Genomic DNA, 19571 nt, shown 5'->3' with positions numbered 1-19571 from the left:
AAATTACTCCTTTCTTTGCTGCCATGCAGTGGGAGCAAACATGCTTACAGGTTTATCCTGTATGCCAGAACTCAGAGGCTGAGACCTTGGGAGAAGTTTTAAAGAAAGCCATTAAGGCATCACTGTTCCATGTACTGACTGCTCCCCTTCTCACAAACGCACATGCTGAACTGCAGCTTCACCAGGACACTCACTCCGGGGTGTGAGTGCCAAAGCCACCTTCCTCCCAGCTCCAACAGGGATGCTCCTTCGTTGCTCATGCATATCCCACCCAGGCACCTCAAAACACAGCTGAAGCAGCCCAGGCAGCAGGCTGTGAATGAGACAGGCCCCAGCTACATGGAAACAGGGGTCAAAGCCCTCCCTTTTGGGTTTGGAACTGGTTATGAAGTCTTTTACCTCAAATCTCTGTAAGAGTCTTGCTCAGATGAGACACACGCCTTCCTAGCAAGCACCAAATCTCATTTTAAGTCCCCACCCACCCAGAAAACTACTTTGCATCCCAGGAGCAGTAATCAGCTCCCTCCCAGCTCCCCTCTAAGGGAAATGCTCCCAGCAGAGGTTCTGCCCATCAGCCAAGCAAGCACAGTCAGGGGGCAGGGCATGGAGAGAAGGACCTCCTTCTCAGCAAATACATCTCTGCCCCAGCCAGCCTCAAGGCCTGAAGCTGCCCTTAGCACAACTGTTCCTGCCTCCTGAGGCTGCTCAACCCCTGCAGGGCTCTGCATGGGGGTCTCAACCAGTCAAAACATGCTGGCAGGCTTCAGGAGCAGCATCTGAATGTGGCCAGCAATTATCCCACCAGGCTGCAGGACCCTGGGCAGCCCTTTAAGGCCAGGAGCCGCCACATTCCTGCATGTGGGATGGCTATCAAACCTCCACTTCCCCAGCTCTGCTATGTCAGGGGCACAAAGCCAGGCTGACTGTGGGCAGGGAGCTGCAGGCCACCACACTGGCTTTTGCTGCTTTTAGGGGAGAGCTGCAAATAGGGGTTGGGAGGGTAATGAGGTCCTGGGGGATGAGCTCAGAGGAGTTGCTAATGAATCCAGCCTTTTGCCATTACAGAGCTGGTGTGGTTTTCCTCTCCCTCCATGTTTCATAAACCCGTGGGAGGGGAAAACCTGGCCAACACAGGCACATCTCCAAGGCCTGGGCTTGGCTCCCAAGGATCACACAATTGTTTAAGCACACAATTATTTTGTAACAAAAGAGCCAAGACTGACACTGACATGCTGAGAGGGCACAGAATCACCTGCTCTCCAACAAATTTAAATGTTTTAGTTTGTGTTTTCTTAATCAATCCTGACAGTAGATGCTTAGTACAAAGTTATGTCTTACTATTTACTGCCTCTCTAACTGTGGCAGGTTTAAATGGATGTTTTTCCCTTTAGAAGCTAATGTACTCCTAGAGGCAGAAAGCAAGAACACTCCCCAATGAAAGATTTAAGTCACTGCACTAACACTTAGGGAGAAATAACATGGAAAGCTGGAGGCAGCTGGAGAGACTGGCCAGTCTCATCTAGCAGGGAAACCATCTGTAAAAGCATCCATAGCCCTTTCAAACACAATTATAAGCTGGTCCTAATTGCGCCTCAACTCTATGTAATCACTTGTGCCAGTAATTAACTGGAATACAAATAGCAGCTGCACTAAACCATGTGAAGAGCTACAAGAAAAAGATAAATTGCTTGCAAGACTTGTATTTGTGAAGCATAAACTCACTAGAACCTTTTTGTCATGGAAGCAGGCAGAGGGATTAGGATAAAGTCCTACATTTAGCTAATCAGCCATTATACTTCCATGCAGGAAATGCCATCAGATTTAAAGCCTACCCTTTGAAATACTCTGGAGGGAAGCATCCCCAGGCTGCTACGTTTCTCTGATATTTGTACTAGGTGTAAGTACCTGATGATTTACAGTCCCATGTCCCTGAGTTTCTTCATCAAACCCACCCTCAACTCGTCGTTAGACGCATCCCAGGAGACCAGCCCAGCATAACACCACTGCTCTTTGAGAACAGTGGGCCCTTTCATGCAGGTGCAGTTTGTTACTCTCCAGTCCAAGGGGAAGGAAAGGTTTATTCCCAATGAAATGGAAGCATTAAATATCAACATCCATTTCTTCCTGCGTGGATTCCCACCCTCAAGGCAATCTATGGGACCTCTCCCATAAAGCAGGACAGGTTTATAGAGTGGCATCAGGAAAGGAGGCAGAGAGGAGATCCCACTTGAAGCCCCTCTCTAAATCCCCTCCAGAGTTAGGCAGGGAAGGTCAGGGGGTATGAACGAAGATTATGTAAGACTTTTTTCATAAGTAAGAAAGCAGCATTCACCAAAAACGTCCTGTTTGTGAATTTTAAAACCTTTAAGAGACACGGCTCCTCTTTCCCTCTGGTCTGAACTCCCTGTAGTAGCTCAAGAAAAAGGTTATTATTTGGGTCATGACTGTCATCCTGCTCTTAGCAAAGAACAACTGGAGCAAATATAAAAGGTAAACTAAAAAAAATAAATAAACCTGAAAGTAAAAGCATAGAAGCCAATGCTTGTGCTCAAAGTCCCCCCTGCTGCCAAGGACTGAGTTGCATTGTGCCAGTGCTTTTCAAAAATATCCCTGATGTGACACTGGCATTCCAGCCCCATCACTAACAGGGACTTCAGAGAACAGGGCTGCACTGTCATCTGCCCAGCATGTTCTCATGTGCTGAACAACTGCACATTGAGAGCAGGAAGATGCCTGCCAGCTTCCCAACACCCTGGGGAAGCAGGAAGGACTCCATTTATTCATCTAAATCAATTCCTTCTTTATCAAGAAAAATACCTTCCACTCCAATTATTGAAATATTAAAAGGAAAACTTTTAATTCCCTGGAAGTAAACGAAGCAGAAAACCACCAAGGAAAACCCACTACTACCATATTAGGTCTGAGCTTGCCTGTTCCTGCTCACATTAGGAGCAGTAGCAGTTGGCTCTATAACCTGAAAGCCATATCAGAAGAGGCACTGCAGAAATATTATGCACAGGTGACAACCGTTTTCCTTTAGCATGGCAACTTCCTCTCCCTCACAATGACTGGATTATTTTCAGCTCAAATCAGATCACACGTTCTTATTTCCAAGGACTATACTGGGACAGTTTGCAGTTCCCTGAAAACAGAGCCTGGTGATGAGAGCATTGAAAGGAACAGGCTGACATTTAAGTGTTTTGAAGCTATTCCTTTTAATCTGTGCTGCATCACTGGCTACACCCCTTCTAAGGCCTTTCAGCACTTGGGCCTGCCAAGTCTCAGGCGGAAGCTCAGCTTTAGAGATTGCCAGCTGTCCCACTGGTCACTGGGACAGTTCATAAATCTATTCAGATTGGAACCTTTATCTGGATATTGAAATACCGAGCTGGACCCAGCAGCTTATAAAGTAACACACATCAGTCTAAATGGGTGCGGATTACTGTTGGAAGAGGCTTGTTTCCTCAGAAACACCTATTAGAAGAGGTGTCAATCTCCACAGACAATACAGGAATCAAAGCTCGATAAATTAATTGGCCAAGGCAGTCAAATGCCCTTTACATAAATTTTTATTAGAGATTTTGACATCTTGTGATTATTTCCTGACAACAGGCTGATTGCCCACAGACTAATTAGACCAAAAGTCTTGACAAAAGATAACACAGAAACAACGTGAAGCTGAAGGGCATTTTGTTCTCATATAATACCGTCCCAGAATGGACCCAAACAAATGACAGTTCCTGATGAAAGTTTCACACACTGACAGTTCTCTTTAGAGATGAAGCTAAACACACCCCCTCACTTAGTCTCACTGTGGATGAGAACTTCATACTCCAGACAGCTACAACATACATACCTTCAATACTATCCCATCCCAACCCTGAAGAATGTTCCTTTCATAGTACTGCCAGCATACTATTTACGTTGCTTTTTAACATGGAACAGAGTTTCTGGAAAGCTTCACAAAAAGGTATGTTAATTATACCTACCTTGAATGAAGAGCTGTATCCTACCAGGATGGAAACTCCGGCTGGTCCCATGAGCATTATTTGCCCTCTATCCCGTTCTGTAAAGGTTCCATGTTTTGATCAAGTGAGATGACATTTCAAAACTAGAACTACTCACCATGAGCACCTTCAAACCCATGTTCACTGAGGTTTTGGACATGTCTAAAAAGAGAACACCACCCATACTGAAGAGCAACTGTTCAACATGAGTTCGTATGACAGAATAAACTCCTCTTGCTGGGACCAAACACAGGGCTCAAGTTTCTTACAACTTAAGGAAAGCAAATGAAAAACCAAAAAGTATGTACAAAACATGGAAAAGGAAATATTCCAAAAACAAGATGACCATCTTAAGGAATCAGGAAAAGTAGCTAAAGAGCAGAGTTGCTTCTTAGATCTTATGTCATAATTTGCTCCTGCCTAGAATGCCGTCTCTATTTACAGGCATCAACTTTCAAAACCTGGCTTGGAGAAAGCACAGCACCAAAGCTAGAGACGACAGCCCAAACACACTTGCCACCTCTCAAACTGTTTTACCTTGGTTTCAATGAGAAAAGCTGGAAATGCCAAGCTCTAAGCAAAGCAAGCACTAAAAGGGAAAGGAAACTGCCTGAATGAGGCTGTTCCTTCAGGGACACATGGCAGCATCAGACACCAAGCGGAGTGTCAGAAACGCTGATTTAATGTTCACTGCACAATGAAACACAGGCTGCTCAGAAATCCACAGGAGCACAATAAAAAGACATCTAAATCCTACTAGGTTTATTGTGCTTACGTTTTTAAGCTTAGTGGTCAGCATAGACATTGTAAAATTTAAGATTTCATTTTTTAAGGCAAAGCAAAGAAAAAAATGTGAAAGAAGTAGGAGAGGAGAGAGCTTCAGTTCAGGTGAAATTTAATCAGTGCCAGGTGTTCATAGAAAGATCAGTCACGCTATCATTTTTGTGATCAATTTATGGAATACACATTGCATTTGAGATTAGACAGGATACAGTCTTGACTCGGAAATAATGTGCTAAAAACTCACCTGTTCCTTTCATTCTGAGATTCCCTTTGGTCACTGAAGGGTGAAAATGAAACATTTCTAAAAACACTCTGAAAACTTGTGTCAAAATCTGAACTAATATGTCAACAGCTTAATTCATATACACTTACCTCTGAGTACAAACAACTGCACTACCTGCTGCAGTAGAAAAGAATCCTAAATTATTTTCTTTCTATAAAGTACAGTTTCAGGAATTAAATTATATTTTTAAATCCAAGCATTGCCATGGTCCAGGGTCAGAACACTTCTCTGCTTAAAATATCAAGGTGAAATTACTTTTGGTTTCTGTGCTTCCTAAATTAAAAGTGAAGTACTGATGTCTTGAAACAGAAGACCACTTACACTGCTCTTAGTGTGACCAACAAATGAACTGGACTATTCAGAACAAGCAACCATCTTATCCCAAGATAATCCTTTATTGTGGAACAAACAAAACTTTACTAGGCAGCAATGCGCCCTGCCATGTATCTTTTATATAATATCCAAAATTAACAGTGAATTATTTAAAAAATAAAATTAAAAAATCATTCTGTAAGGGAGCTCAGAACACAGCAATATCTACTTTCAAAGTATAACCCAGAGTGAAGGAGAGTTTCTTTTAGTATTTTATTCAATAAGCACATAAGCACATCAGCAAATAAAATGTCCACAGAAATCTATGCACAGCTTCCTAGAAATAACATTCCACAATTCCCTCCTTAGTTATCTTTAACCATCTGGTTTTCATATTCCCCGAGCAGCTAATACAGGTTTTCCCCCCGGCTTGTGATTTTCCCATTTCGATTACTTTAATAAATAATGGACACCACAGGTGATCCTAGAGAAAAATCCACATCTCAGCACTGCATAGCTGGACAACCAAGTTCACTGGATGTCATCATCATCAAAGAGATCTTCAAAATCTAGTCAGAAAAACAAGACAAGGTAAAATTACCCTTAAAAGTTTCAACTGTTAGAAATGCACATACTCAAGTAGAGTACTTCATTATTAAAAACAGAAATAAAGATAAATTAAGTGAATGAGAGTTACTGCACCATTACTGGAAATGTAATCAGGGTGGAAACCCACAGACATGTTCTCTGTCATGCACAGTTAAACTGCCCCACTTGTACAATACAAGCTGTGCAATCAAACTCATGAAAGCTAAGCTTAAAAGAAGGGGCTTTTATAATGGCATTAAGTAGCCATCACAGAGAGGATCAAGCAGGATTCCCTGAGCCCAGAACAAAGCGAGTGCTAGCTTTATGCATGCAGCAAGTCTCAGATGTAAACACTCCTGCAGAATCCTGGCTTTAGGTCACAGCATCCAGGCACACCTCTAAATGCTGCAGACTGACATTCTCAAGTGGGATTTGCTGTTAAAAGTCCCTTCCTTAAAAACATTTCATTGCTTTAAAGGTGCTCATAACATTTCTCTCTCTGAACTAATTTCAGACTAGTGAAATGTGGCTGGCTACTTTTCATCTTTGGAAAGTGCTCTTAACTACTCAGCTTTGTATCTTCTTTGCATATTGAGCATAAACTAACAACATAACTGAATACAAGCCCTTATTCTTACAGAAGACAGTCTGCGTGCCATACAATAAACTGAGGATTAATCCTCATTTAGAAGAGTCCTAAAATACCAATGGAATATAATACCATGATGGTAGAACTTTACGGAAATACCTGCTCCTGAATATGCTGTCTCCAACACAGAGCTAGCTCCTTCACCACTCCTGAGAGTATAACTGAAAATTCCTTTTTCTCCTGCATTCTAAATGTTGAGAACCACGAGAAACCTACTTTATTTTGGAATTAATACCAGTTTGTGATATTAACACCACTACAGCAACCAGATTTAATAATGTATCTGAAACTCCCTGTTGGAACGTCTAAATATACTTCTTGAGAAGAAGCATAGAAAAACCCTTAGTAATCAAGTGCAGTGTTCTATATTCTACCACTAAGTGGCCTGATATAGAGCTCTTTCCTCTCAAAGCAGCTGTCTATATATCAGCTGTTATATCTAGGCTGAGAGAATTGGAATTGTTCAGCCTGGAGAAGAGAAGGCTTTGAGGTGACCTAATTGGACCCTTCCAGTACCTGAAGGGAGCTTATGGCAAAGAAGTAGAGAGACTATTTACAAGGGCTTGGAATGACAGGACAAGGGGGAATGGCTTCAAACTGACAGAGAGTAGGTTTAGATTGGATATTAGGGCAAAATTCTCCACTGTGAGGGTGGTGAGGCCCTGGCACAGGTTACCCAGAGAAGCTGTGGCTGCCCCATCCCTGAAAGTGTTCAAGGCCAGGTTGGATGGGGCTCTGAGCAACCTGGGATAGCAGAAGGGGGGTTGGAACTTTATGATCTTTAACGTTCTTTCCAACCCAAACCATCTTATGATTCTATATGCATACAGCTCACTTTCAAATACAGAAACTGCATTAAAAACAGTGGTTTATTTTCCTTGGGACACGTATGCACATATACTTTAAGAGATTAATGAACTACCTATGTAATGCCCGGACACAATTTTTTGAAGTTCATTCCACGTTTTTGTATCTATTTGCACAGTTTAATATAAGTTACTTGTTATGCAAACAGATAAAGGTATTTTTCCTTGTGGTGATCAATACCAAAACTTCCACGAGAGGAAAACCACGCATTTTACCGCTCCCGCCTGCATTATTTAACACTGAAGCGCTCTTACACCGCTCACCAGAGATGTAGTTAGTGAAAAGTTTAGCGGCCACCAGGCACCGAAGACATGAGATCAGCGAGAAGCGAGGTTTGCTGCGACACTCCTCAACCCCCCCGCCCAGCCGGCGGCGGTCCTTACCATTGAAGAAGTCGGCGTGCACAGCTTTCTCGTTGGCGGCCAGGTCCATCAGCAGCCCCGTGCTTCCCCCTGCCTGGGAAAGCAGCCGCTGAGCACCCCCGTGCCACGGCGGCACGGCGACGGCTCCCCCTGCTCCCCCCTCACCTCGTCCAGATCCACGTACGGCCCGGCTCCCTCGGGAAACATCTCGTCCACCGCCGGCTTCATGGCGGCCCTTCTGCACCGTCACTTCCGCGGGCAAGGAGGAGCCGCCTCTCATGGCCGCCCTGTGGGCGGGGGCGCCGCCGTTGCCATGGCGAGGAGGGAAATGGCGGCCGCCATTCTGCTCACCCCGCCCTCCCCCTGTGGCGGGCCAAGGCTTGAGGTGAGGCAGTACCCTGCAGAGGGTGCAGCTGTGGTTTAAACTTGTGGTCCTTGCAGCCCCCAGAATGGGCGGACTGGCCAGATAATTCCTGCACACACACGACTCCTGTACTCTCAGGGAGTGGTTTCCTGAGTCAACGCTGTGAGCATCATGGGTAAGAAAAGCTCCCAAAACTGTGTAGCAGGATGGAGGAGTTTATTGTTTTTACGCGAAAGGATAAATTGTAAAAAATTCAAAGCATGAAACGCTGCGTGCGACTGCAGTGAGTATCACTAAGTGGCTGAGGCCAGCCCAGCTGCATTTATTGGCACCTCTAAGTTGTACAAAAGAGACTAATTTAAAGTATGAAATTCTGTGCATGGCTGTGATATCACAAAGTGGCTGAGGGCAGCCCAGGTGCGTTCACTGGCAGGTATTTGCTCTAACACCTTGGCACCCATAAATTGTAAAAAGGAAACTAATTTAAAGCATGAAATGCCGTGTGTGACTGCAGTGAGTATCACGAGGCGGCTGAGGGCAGCCTAGGTATGTTTGCTGTCAGACAGGTATTCACCCAAACACCTCAGCACTGGCTCTAGCAAAGCTGAGTGAGGCGCTTAGCGCTCGTGGTCTGGCACGTGGTAGCCAAGGTGGCTCCCAAAAGGGAACTGGGCAAAAAAAGATCTGGCCATTTCATTGATCCTGTTGTAGGCTCCCAAGGTCCGGAAATATTCCACGTAGGACCAGAAATCGTTGGATGAGAAAGGCCAGTATGGCAAGGCTACAGCTTCCTGGTACAGATCTTAAAAAAAAAAAAAACCAAAATAAAATGTTGCAGATTACTGTAATACAAAGCATTTTTGTTGAAAGCTTGGTCCTGGGAGCCAATATGGTTTGGGGTTGTGGGTTCCCTAATGGGGCTTATAGGCTCCTCTGGCAGGAGAGAGGCAGGGAGAGCCTTCAACCCCTCTCCATCCCTCACTCTGTAGAAGACGAAGCCAGTATTCCCTGCTCCTGATGCACTGGTGTGATAGAGTGGGACAAGATGGAGAGGAGAAATGAAGGCACACCATCCACATCTAGGGCAATTCAAGAATTCATCAGGCTGATTTAATTGCTAGAAGGCTGCTGATTATTTAAAGGCAAAGAGCAGTTGCAACTGAAAGCCATTTTTTCTCATTCTACACAATTTACTTTGCCCAATATAAAAATATAAGGAATAAGGCACCATCGCCTATACTCTGACCTTGCAGCTGCCCGCTCTGCCCACAGAGCTCCCCAGGACTGAGGTCATACTTCCCTGACATTGCCTGGGACTGCAGTTGTCCTCTTCTCAGAGGGCTGTAGGAAACAGGCTAAGGGAAGGGAAAGGAAAGGTTTTGCTGCCTGGAAGACAGCTGTTGTATTTGTGCCTGCTCTAGGAATATCAGAAAATGTGGTATACTCATTGAAACAGTTTCAAATTCAGCAGGAAAACAAAGTCAGTTCTGAAAATGCAGAAGCCCTTGGGCCCAAATCTGGGCAGACACAGAAGCGTATATAACATATAAACACTAGCTGAGACCACATAGTTACAAATGTCTTTCTGTGCAGCAAAGCTAAATCTAGTATTTTGTTTTGATTTAAAGCCTATTTAGATAAATGGGAGCCATTCCACTCAGCTTGGGACCAGGGTCTTTAGTAGGAATTAGGAGCCTTCAACAATCCTGTTGTTGGAGCTTAATTTTATGGAGTAAAGTTTGCAGTGCACAGGCCCAGATGGCACATAACCAAAAAAATGAACTAGTGAAATGCTGTCTTCAGAGGACAGCACTGTTAATATCAGCTGACCTTAGATTCACTTTGCAGGCTGCTGCTTGGCCCAGTGTGAAAGAAAACCATAATTGCTGGTAATGAGAGCAACAGAACACTGCCTGAAGAGGGTTGTATTTTCACATTGACACACGCTCCTCTGACCACCTCAGAAGGTTGCTGCAGAAGTATTTGCCGTGCACAAATGCCGGTGATACATTCAAAATATTTTAGAGCTATGAAGAAATAAATTGGGGCATAGGGGGAAAGGTTTGATTTATAACTTAATATTAGACTTCATTCTGTATTTCTACAGTTCATATCTGCTATAATGCTCTCTGCATATTTGTATCTGTGCACTGGACATGCTGCTGGCCGTCCTGCTGGTTAACTTAGATGTACACCAGCAATAGCAGTACCTGATTACTGTAGATACTTCTTTGCAATTTTGTTTCCAGACAGAATTCTGTCTGAAAAGCCAAAGAGAGGTTAACTGATAGAACCATCAGCAAGCCAGTGTAAACATCATGAGGGTGTTGAGGGATTTTTATTTAATCAAAGGCAAACACTAATCCAATGGACTAATCACATGAAGCAACATGAACCACAGGGTAGCTTTGCTAAGGGATTTAGTCTAACATTTCTGTAATTGGATTTGTGGCAATTTGTAAATTTTAAGCTTTATGTTGTGGAGGCCAGTATCTCTTGCCAATAATCAGATGCACATATAGTATTACTGTTCAGGACAGACAAAATCCTCAGATGTCTGATACACTTACAAGTCTGGTGCTTTCCAGTTATGATTTTGTACAACAGAATTAGTGACTTGACCATAGTCCCTTTTCATTTTAAGACTTTTAGTATATTAGCTCTATTATTAGACACTAATATTTCAGCTTTTAATAAATTTTAAAGACATTTCTAAAAGTTCACTCTTCTTTCTCCACCAGAACTAGATGAAAGCGCTTCCACAGCCCATTGAGGTTAGTGAGCGTTCCTGCCAAAGTCACTGCTAGGCATCAGGTCTGGGAGTTACAAATTACTCTCCTAATTATTAGTGATACAAAGCAAATAAAAATACATTAGGAATTACCATGTCCATCCTGGATGGATCGGGCATCTGTGAATAAAGAGGAAACGCATTAGTAGCAGCTCGTGCACAGAAAGACTTTCTGTTAATAAAAGGTTTCCCATGTAGCCAGAAGATGACAAGGGTTAGGGTTAATGCCCATGTAGGACCCTCTGCTTAGCCAAAGGATTTTTGTTTCTTGAACAGTAGAATAAGAAATTCCCCATTTGCAGTCACTCAGTGCTACAAGCCAAATACTTATAACTAACAGCCAGAACAGTTATGATTAATACACAAGTGATACTAAATAGAGGATATTGTATTCATAACAAAATATTTCTGGCTACATGAAAACATAAAAAAGGATAAATTCAGCAGTAATCTTACCTGTTAGCATGTTCATCAGCATGCAGAAGAAAAATAAGCCAGTAAATGTCATCATTTCTGCAAGATAATGCTTGTGTTTCTGAAAAGTAATCTGTACAATTGAGGATTATTACAATACAATAATAATCATGCAAAGTCTATTATTTCTTCTTTTAATAGAAGAATACATTCCAAAATAAAGTCTAATTATTAATTCAGGCATAACAAGATCCAATTATGTTTCCTTACAGCTTCTGAACTGCAACACAGAGTATTAAAAGACCAGCAGTCCTGAAGCATGTACTAATATTTTGCCTTAAGATGGCATAAATCCAAAAGACTCCTCTGAACTGACATGAAATTAAGTGTCTTTAGAAATGTTTTATTTTGTGGCTAATTTACTTTCACTTTAGAAATTACCTTTCTCTTCTTTTCTTCTTCTTGCAGTAGTAAAGATATGGAGCTCTGTGTCAGCTAGGAAACTCCCAAAGGATTTCTACTGCTGTAAAATAGCAGTGCTCAGTAAGGAAGGGTAGGGGGAAAACGTCAGTGATTTTCTGCACCAATCTGGTTTTGTTGCCTTCAGGTATTTTAACTGCTCACATTTGCATTGTATTTCAGCACTGTCCATGGAAGAGACAGTGGACAGTTTCTGCAAGGAAATCAGAATCAACTTTGGCAATAACACTTTTGCTTTTTGAAGGCAGATGGAGAAAATCCAGAGGCAAATTCACTGATTGCTACCATTGCTGCCCTCTGGATTTTCTTTCTCTATAAAAATAGATTTTCAAAAATCTTATTTGAGCAAATTACTAAAAGGATATGGAGTTCCCTCTCCAGCTGAGTCACAAACCCTGCAAATGCTTGACACTGCTTTATGTTCTTACTTGGAATCCTTAAAACCTGGACCTTAAAGTGTACACGGGCACCAAGTGCCCGCTAAAATCCGTTGGGTTATGCTAAGTAAAGCAGGAGGTCCCCAGTGACCTCAGTCATGCTGGTGGTGCAGGTGCTTTCAGAGGGTCATTAAGGTGCATTGAAATGTATTTTCACATTAAACTGAATTCCTGGAAAGATTCCTCTGCCAACACCAAGTAGTGCTTTGGGCTCCAGCCTATGCAAGTTGCTGAATGGATCCAGTGCTTTAAGAAGCCTGGAGGGGAGACAGAGTTTGGAGAACACTCAGCTGACATGGACATCTTGATTGATTTTCTTTTATCACAAAACTCCTGATGGCAGTGGGTGGGGTCAAGGGCCTAAGGTGTAGCAGAGTGTGTCCTGTGACTCAAGGGAAATGTGGGGATTTCTGTGCTCCTCGAAGACATGGCTGTTGAGGTCATCTTGCCAAACCAGGCAGCTATTTCCAGAGGGCTCCTCTGCTGAGTGGAGCTACTGAAACACCAGTGCAGAGCTCACTGTGCACGTTCCTGCTGCAAGATCTGATCTTACAGTTGCTGATCTGAGCTGTGCCCTCTCACTAGGCATTTTCAGTTGCCTTTATGATCTACAAAATCTATCTATCTCAGTTCTAGACACCTGCATTTCCTAACTCTGTGTGTGTGTTGATGTTGGTGCTCTTGCTCTACCACATCCACCCATCTGCCATAGGAGTACAGAGAAAGTCTCCATACTCACAAAGTCCTGGAGGGGAGAGATCCGGGTGAATGGCCTTGCAGGAGGCCCCAGCTTTGCTGGAGTTTGTTCCTATCTACGCACAGAGTTAGGTAGTTCTGCCAAGAATTAATTCAGGATGTTCTGAGCAAGGGAAAAAAGGGTGCTTTGTAACACACTAGGCTGTGCCAACTCTTGTGGAGGCTGAAAAGAAAAATATTATGAAGGCAGAATCTATTCCATCTTTGAAAGGCTTTAATCCTCTTGGTGAATATTTTCTAAGCCTGTAGGAAGGGTCCCTACATCAGCCAAGTTCTGCTGGCACCTTTGCCCCACTCCCCTGGATTGTGGCACTTCCCTTGCTTAGTGGAGTCCTGTGGTGCAGATGTACCCAAGTTCACCCACCAGCACTGCCTGCAGAGCCAAACTTTCCCTTTCGCTGCGTAGTCCGTATATCCTCTTCCAATAAACAATCAGAAGAACTGAGGTGTACTAATACACACAGAAAACAGTCATCAGCTGTAATTGAATAATTACCACGAAGCTCCTTCTGTACATATCTATCAGTAGCTTTTGGTTTTGGCAGCTGATAAGCAGGAGGAGTTCCAAGTGGGAGGTGAGATAACATATTCTGGATGATGACAAAGGAGAATCATGATGTTTCTGCTGCAGCCACATCCTGCAGCTCTACCCTCAAGATATTAATGGTGCTGTAGGAGAATGAAAAAGTCCCAGAAGTTATCAGATTCAGGGTCACTCTGGGCACAACATGATTTGCTACAGCACTGGATTATCATGGGAGGATTCATGTAGCTATTGAGGTTTGTGCTGACATACACCTTTACACCTATCTCCTTTACACCTTCTTATTCTGTCTTTTGAAGCCTGGAGTTGCCCATTCCAGAACTAGGAGGCTCACCCATCTGACATTGTGTGACAGTCTTTTAACAATTAGTATGGCCAGTCTTCGCGAACAAAGATTTGGGAAAGGTCTTTACCCTTTGAGCCTGCGCAATGGATTTTTTAGGTGAGACACAGTGTGCGCCGAGCTGAGCCCACCCTTTAATCCTAAGGTTCATCTGCCGGGGCCGAGCGAGCTTGGACGGTGGCAGTGAGGTCCTCAGGACGTAGGTTTGTTTGGAGTGACCTTCTCTTAGATGGACGGCCTTACAGGGCTGATGAGCTCCATCTGCCCGGGGGAGTTTCCCTGACCGGGAATCAAACCCGGGCCGCAGCAGTGAGAGTGCTGCATCCTAACCACTAGACCACCAGGGGTCCCCTTTAACAATTACACACTTACAATTTAATTAAAATCCAAGTTTTCCACTTGCTAGTGGACATATTGGAGATGAAAATAAATTCCCAGTGTTTCCATGCTAAAGTAGGTCTAGGAAATTATAAAAAGAGGGATAAGAGTTAGCAATGAGAACAGTTGCATCAGGGGATACAATCTCTTCTATCTGCAGTAGATACTACAACACTTAAGAGTGCTGAGAGAGTCCAGTGTCTTGATTTCTATTCATTTTGGAAAGAAGTTCACCGTTCTACTTTTTTTTCAAAACACTTATTTTTGCTGGCAGCAAGTTCTTCAGGTGCCAGACTCTAATGTTTGCATGGAGTTTTTTAGATAAGGGCATTGATTCATAAAAGCTTTGCTACATGAGAGAAGGGGCTGATGGTTTATCCTACCCACCCATCCCAGGAGGATCCATGATCAATCTGTACTTTTTGTAGATGGCTCTCAAAGCCAGAAAATACTACACAGAGCTGTGTCAGGGACATAAATCAATCGGAGCACAGAGAACATTCCCTTGGGAGTAAGGGAATGCGGTTTGGGCAGCACAGTTGTTTGTGTGACTAGATGGGTACTGGTGTCACAGACAGGATCTCCCTTGAAGCAAAACTGTTTATTCCAAAACCTGATAATTGCTAATTTTTACGATCGATCATTCTGTGATAAGACAATCAGAGTAAGGTACCTTCTTTCCTTTCGTTTTTTGACTCTATGACTGTGTGACTTAAGGACTTTTGACTTTACAAGTTATTTTTCAGGTTTTTTTGTTTTGTTTTGTTTTTGAAGTTAATGTGCACATTGTAACTTAGTGCTTTCTGGGGAGAAAGGGGTGAAATTTTGGAAATTAACTTTTACGAGGGGCCCCCCAGATAAGCTCACCCCAGTTTTGCTGTAACGTAACTTTTAAGAGGGACTCTCTGGAGAAGATTGCTCCGAATTTGTGGTAACATGGAACATAATGTGCAAGCGCTTACTAATCTATTAGTAATTTGGTAGAATTTGGTACCAGGCCATCTCCCCTGGGAATGGAATGGGCACAAGATAATTGGTGTAATATTCAAGCAATTGTTGATCGAATCTCTACCCTGCGGGCAGGGGCGAGAAAAGGTAAAGGAAAACCTATTGTTTGTTCAATATTAGGTGCAGCTGTAATAACTGCAATTAACAACAAAGAACAGCAGCAAAAAGCTCACATGACAGTGGTTAACTCACTGCAAGAATTGGTTAAGTCTTTGCAGATGCAGTTGGAGGAACAAGCGGCTACTGCCGCTGTTCTCCAGGAAGAGATAAGGAATGAAAGGGCTACAGCCCATGTGGTCCGAGGGGAGCTGTATGCAAGATTAATGAGAGAAGGGAAACGGGAATCAGAACTGGAGTCATGTAAAGAAATATACCCTCTCTCTGACTTAAAACCTTTAAGTGATCAAGTGGAAAAGCTGTTGGTGTCTCTCCATCCCCTAATTAAAACAGAATACACATATGAGGGCTTGGATGACGATACACCTCAAATAACTACAAAAGAAGTCCCTTATACAGCAACTGAATTAGCTAAATTAAAAAAGGAATAAAGCAGAACTCCTAAAGAGTCTGAGACTGAGTATGTTTGGAGAGTCTCTCTTACTGGGGGTGATCAGAAAAAGAGGCTGAAGGATTTTGGGGAGCTGGAGTTTTCCTGACCACAGGAGATAACCCTGTACCTTGGTCCCTTACCCAAAGAGCAGCCTATTGGGCTGGAGGACTCAACCCCTTAGAAAGGGGAGATCCTCTGGCTATAGTGGGAAATGTTAATCAGATTGTAGAAAGTGTTCAAAAGGCTGCTTGTTTACAAATGATGTATGATAGGGAATTAACACCAAGACGTGAATCCCCTATGATGCTGCCTGTAGACCCTGAAAGAACAATTCCCATTATCAGGGGACTCCCTGAGGCTATGAAGCCCATTGGCATTCAGCTAAAAGGACAAATAGAAAGCCTCACCAAAGGGGAAAGAACTGCAGCCACTTTAGAAGCAGCTTTAACCCTCAGTTGTTACCGTGGAGAAAACAAGATGTGGACCTGGGGAGAAGTGGCACAGGAATTAATTAATTATGGAAGAAAATATGGTCCAGTACCCTCAGTTACTACTGATACTAAATCAATTCAACGCACAGAATGCAAAAGTACTCCAGCAAGACTCAGAAAGGTAACATTCTCCTCTGGACAAGGAGGACCCACTAACACTGGCAGATACAGGGAAAAAAGGAATGCCCTGTGGATTGTGGGCTTGCAAAAAGGAATCCCAAAGTCCCTAATGGATGGCCAACCCACAGATAAATTAGAGATATTAATTCAAGAATGGCCAGTAAAGGAGGAATCCCTGAAAGCTGTCCCTGCTACAGCCCCTGCCCTGGAGGGGTCACAGAAAGGGGAGGGATCACAGCAAGGGGAGGTGACGGGAAACTCTTCTCTTCATCCTCAGTAGGTAAGCTGGGGGACGAAGGCTGGTTTTACATTAGATGGCTTACCAAAAATTCCAAAGGAGATTTGTTAATAACCTTTCCTATTAGTCCCCGCAGAACTCCTGTAACTTTTTGATAGACACTGGTGCTCAGGTATCTGCCCTGAAAATTGAAGATGCATCTGCATGTGGAATCACTCCCTCACGTAAAGGCATATTTGTTGCGGATGCTTTCGGGAACATACAACCCCAGATAACAGCAAAGGTAAGATGCTGGTTACCAGGGGAGGAGAAAGCAGTTGAAACCCTAATGATTTTGGGTAAACTTTCTACCAATTTACTGGGACTAGACCTCCTGAAGGGAAGGTCTTGGACTGATGAGGAAGGAAACATATGGGCTTTTGGAAAAGAAATCCCACATCTGTGTTTACTAAGCCCTGCCCCTGCTCTTCCTCCCTCCCCAGTAACCAAGGTCAAACCTTACCCCTTACCCTTGGGAGCAAGGGAAGGAATCACTCCAGTTATTGGAGGTTTAAAAGAAAAAGGAATAGTGATTGCAACACATTCTCCTTACAATTCTCCTATGTCGCTTGTCCGTAAGCCAAATGGTAATTGGAGGCTAATGGTAGACTACCGATGCCTTAATGCAAATACAGGACCCCTTACTGCAGCAGTCCCAAATATAGCTGAGTTAATAGCAACCATCCAAGAACAAGCCCATCAAATCATGGCCACTATTGACATCAAAGATATGTTTTTTATGGTTCCCCTGCAGGAACAAGATCAAGAACGCTTTGCTTTCACATGGGAGGGCCAGCAATACACTTTTACCCATCTCCCACAAGGATTTAAACATTCACCCACTCTAGCACATCATGCACTGGCACAGGAACTGTCACTCATTCGTCCTGCACCAGGAGTAAAAGTGTACCAATATATTGATGACATTTTAGTAGCAGGAAATGAGATTGCGCCTGTGCAAACAACCCAAACAGACATTATCAGGCATCTTGAGTCCCTGGACTTACATATCCCTCCTGAAAAGGTACAACCTCCTTCACAAGAAGTAAAATTTCTGGGAATTTGGTGGAAGGGAGGAATGGTTTGTATTCCCCCAGACACACTTACCTGCCTAGACCAACTTAAAACACCGGAGAATAAAAAAGATTTGCCTGCTGATTTTTTGGAGAAAACACATCCCTGATTTTTCAATAATTGCACGGCCCTTACATGATTTATTGCAGAAAAAAGCAAGGTGGGATTGGACCCCCCTTCATGATGAAGCCCTACAAGTCCTGATTTTTGAGGCCAACACATACCACTCATTAGGCCCCATACACCCTATCGATCCAGTACAAATTGAGTGGGGATTTGCAAGCTCCAGATTGTCCATACACTTATGGCAGAAAGGACCTGATGGTCCCACCAGGCCTATAGGGTTTTATTCACGCAGTTTCAAAGATGCTGAAAAACTATATTCTATCTGGGAAAAAGGCTTATTTGTGGTGAGTATTGCTTTTCGTGAAACAGAAAAAATTGTCCGTCGGCAACCTCTAATTTTAAGGGGACCCGTCAAGGTCATCAAGCCTGTTTTGACAGGAACCCCACCCCCTGACGGGGTGGCCCAGCGAGCTACTGTTCGGAAATGGTATGCTCAAATTGAACATTATTGCACCATTTTTCAGGTAACAGAGGCGGCTCGCAAAAATCTTCCCTTACAAGATGAGGTAACTTTAAATAGCACAATTGATTCTCCACCTTCTGTGATTGAAGCAGCATCCCCATACTCAGAACAATTGCAGAATGTGTAGTTTACTGATGCCTCAGCTAAACAGGAAGGTAAAGTTTGGAAATATCGTGCTGTAGCTTTACAGGTACATACAGGAGACAAAATAATAACTGAAGGAGAAGGCAGTGTACAGGTAGGAGAATTAGTAGCAGTTTGGAGTGTATTTAATCATGAAGCCGAAACCTCTGACTCTGTATATGTCTACATTGATTCTTTTGCTGTGTTCAAAGGGTGTACTGAGTGGCTCCCCTTCTGGGACAAAAATTACTGGGAAGTGAATAGAGTCCCTGTTTGGCAAAAAGAGAAATGGCAAGAAATTCTTGCTATAGCAACGAAAGGGAATTTTTTAGTCGGATGGGTAGCCTCTCATCAAGAAAATGAAACTCCCGCTAGCCGCTGGAACAACAAAGTAGATGAACTGGCCAGATTAGCCCCTCTAAGTGTAAAAACTCTCTCAGAGAACTGGGACAGATTGTTAGAGTGGTTGCATTTAAAGAGACAGTACACAGGAGCACAAGACCTATACAGAGAAGCAGGAAGCAGGGGATGGTCAGTAACTCGAGAGATGTGCCACACCTGCTTATCCTCATGTGAACAGTGCAGAACCCAACTGGAATGTCACCCCTTAGAACAACCCCCGTTACATATCAGAGACAGAAAAGGGCTGTGGGACACATGGCAGATAGACTATATTGGAACCTTCCGAAAGTCTGAAGGAAAACAGTATGTGTTAGTGGGAGTGGAAGTCAGGTCAGGATTAGTGCAAGCAAAAGCTTTCCCTCGAGCAACCAGTACAAACACTCTAGAAGCTCTTAAAATGTGGTTCAGTTTTTTCCCAAAACCTGTATCTATCCGATCAGATAACAGGTCACACTTCACAGCTGCCATCATCCAGGAGTGGGCCAAGGAAGAAGGACTCCAGTGGATATTTCACACACCATATTATCCAGAAGCAAATGGCATAGTGGAAAGAACAAATGGCCTGCTTAAACAATTTCT

General features: G+C 43.4%; 2 protein-coding genes, 1 long non-coding RNA gene and 1 other non-coding gene across 6 annotated transcripts in view; 1 reads left to right on the top strand and 3 right to left on the bottom strand.

Moving 5' to 3' along the window:
• Positions 1–5634: 5634 nt before the first annotated feature.
• COPS9 (COP9 signalosome subunit 9) lies at positions 5635–8147 on the bottom strand. The gene is made up of 3 exons (XM_027661791.1): positions 8017–8147; positions 7873–7945; positions 5635–5954 (listed from the first exon to the last, which is right to left on the bottom strand). The coding sequence occupies exons 1-3, from the start codon at positions 8077–8079 to the stop codon at positions 5917–5919; spliced, it is 174 nt and encodes a 57-aa protein (XP_027517592.1). The 5' UTR covers positions 8080–8147; the 3' UTR covers positions 5635–5916.
• LOC113955848 lies at positions 8143–19519 on the top strand. Its single transcript, XR_003530674.1, has 3 exons — positions 8143–8236; positions 10064–10217; positions 19433–19519. It is a non-coding gene; the product is annotated as an uncharacterized LOC113955848 (long non-coding RNA).
• Positions 8505–19571, bottom strand: part of OTOS (otospiralin) — a 45518-nt gene continuing 34451 nt past the window's right edge. For 2 of the 3 annotated variants that reach the window (XM_027661788.1, XM_027661790.1), the window contains exons 2-4: positions 11463–11553; positions 11100–11126; positions 8505–9017 (exon numbers count right to left, since the gene is read on the bottom strand). In XM_027661788.1, coding sequence (XP_027517589.1) covers positions 8833–9017; positions 11100–11126; positions 11463–11553 — 303 coding nt within the window. In that variant the 3' untranslated portion in view covers positions 8505–8832. Of the gene's footprint in view, positions 9018–11099; positions 11127–11462; positions 11554–11861; positions 12339–19571 lie in introns of those variants that run through there. The other variant, XM_027661789.1, reaches the window with a different exon arrangement.
• TRNAE-CUC lies at positions 14256–14327 on the bottom strand. The gene has a single exon. It is a non-coding gene; the product is annotated as a tRNA-Glu (tRNA).

Source organism: Corapipo altera, unplaced genomic scaffold (genome assembly GCF_003945725.1).
Source record: "Corapipo altera isolate COAL_440 unplaced genomic scaffold, ASM394572v1 175, whole genome shotgun sequence".
Classification (NCBI taxonomy): Eukaryota; Metazoa; Chordata; class Aves; order Passeriformes; family Pipridae; genus Corapipo; species Corapipo altera.
The sequence above is the reverse complement of the archived record's forward strand: the minus strand, read 5'-3'. Positions and strand labels throughout refer to the sequence as shown.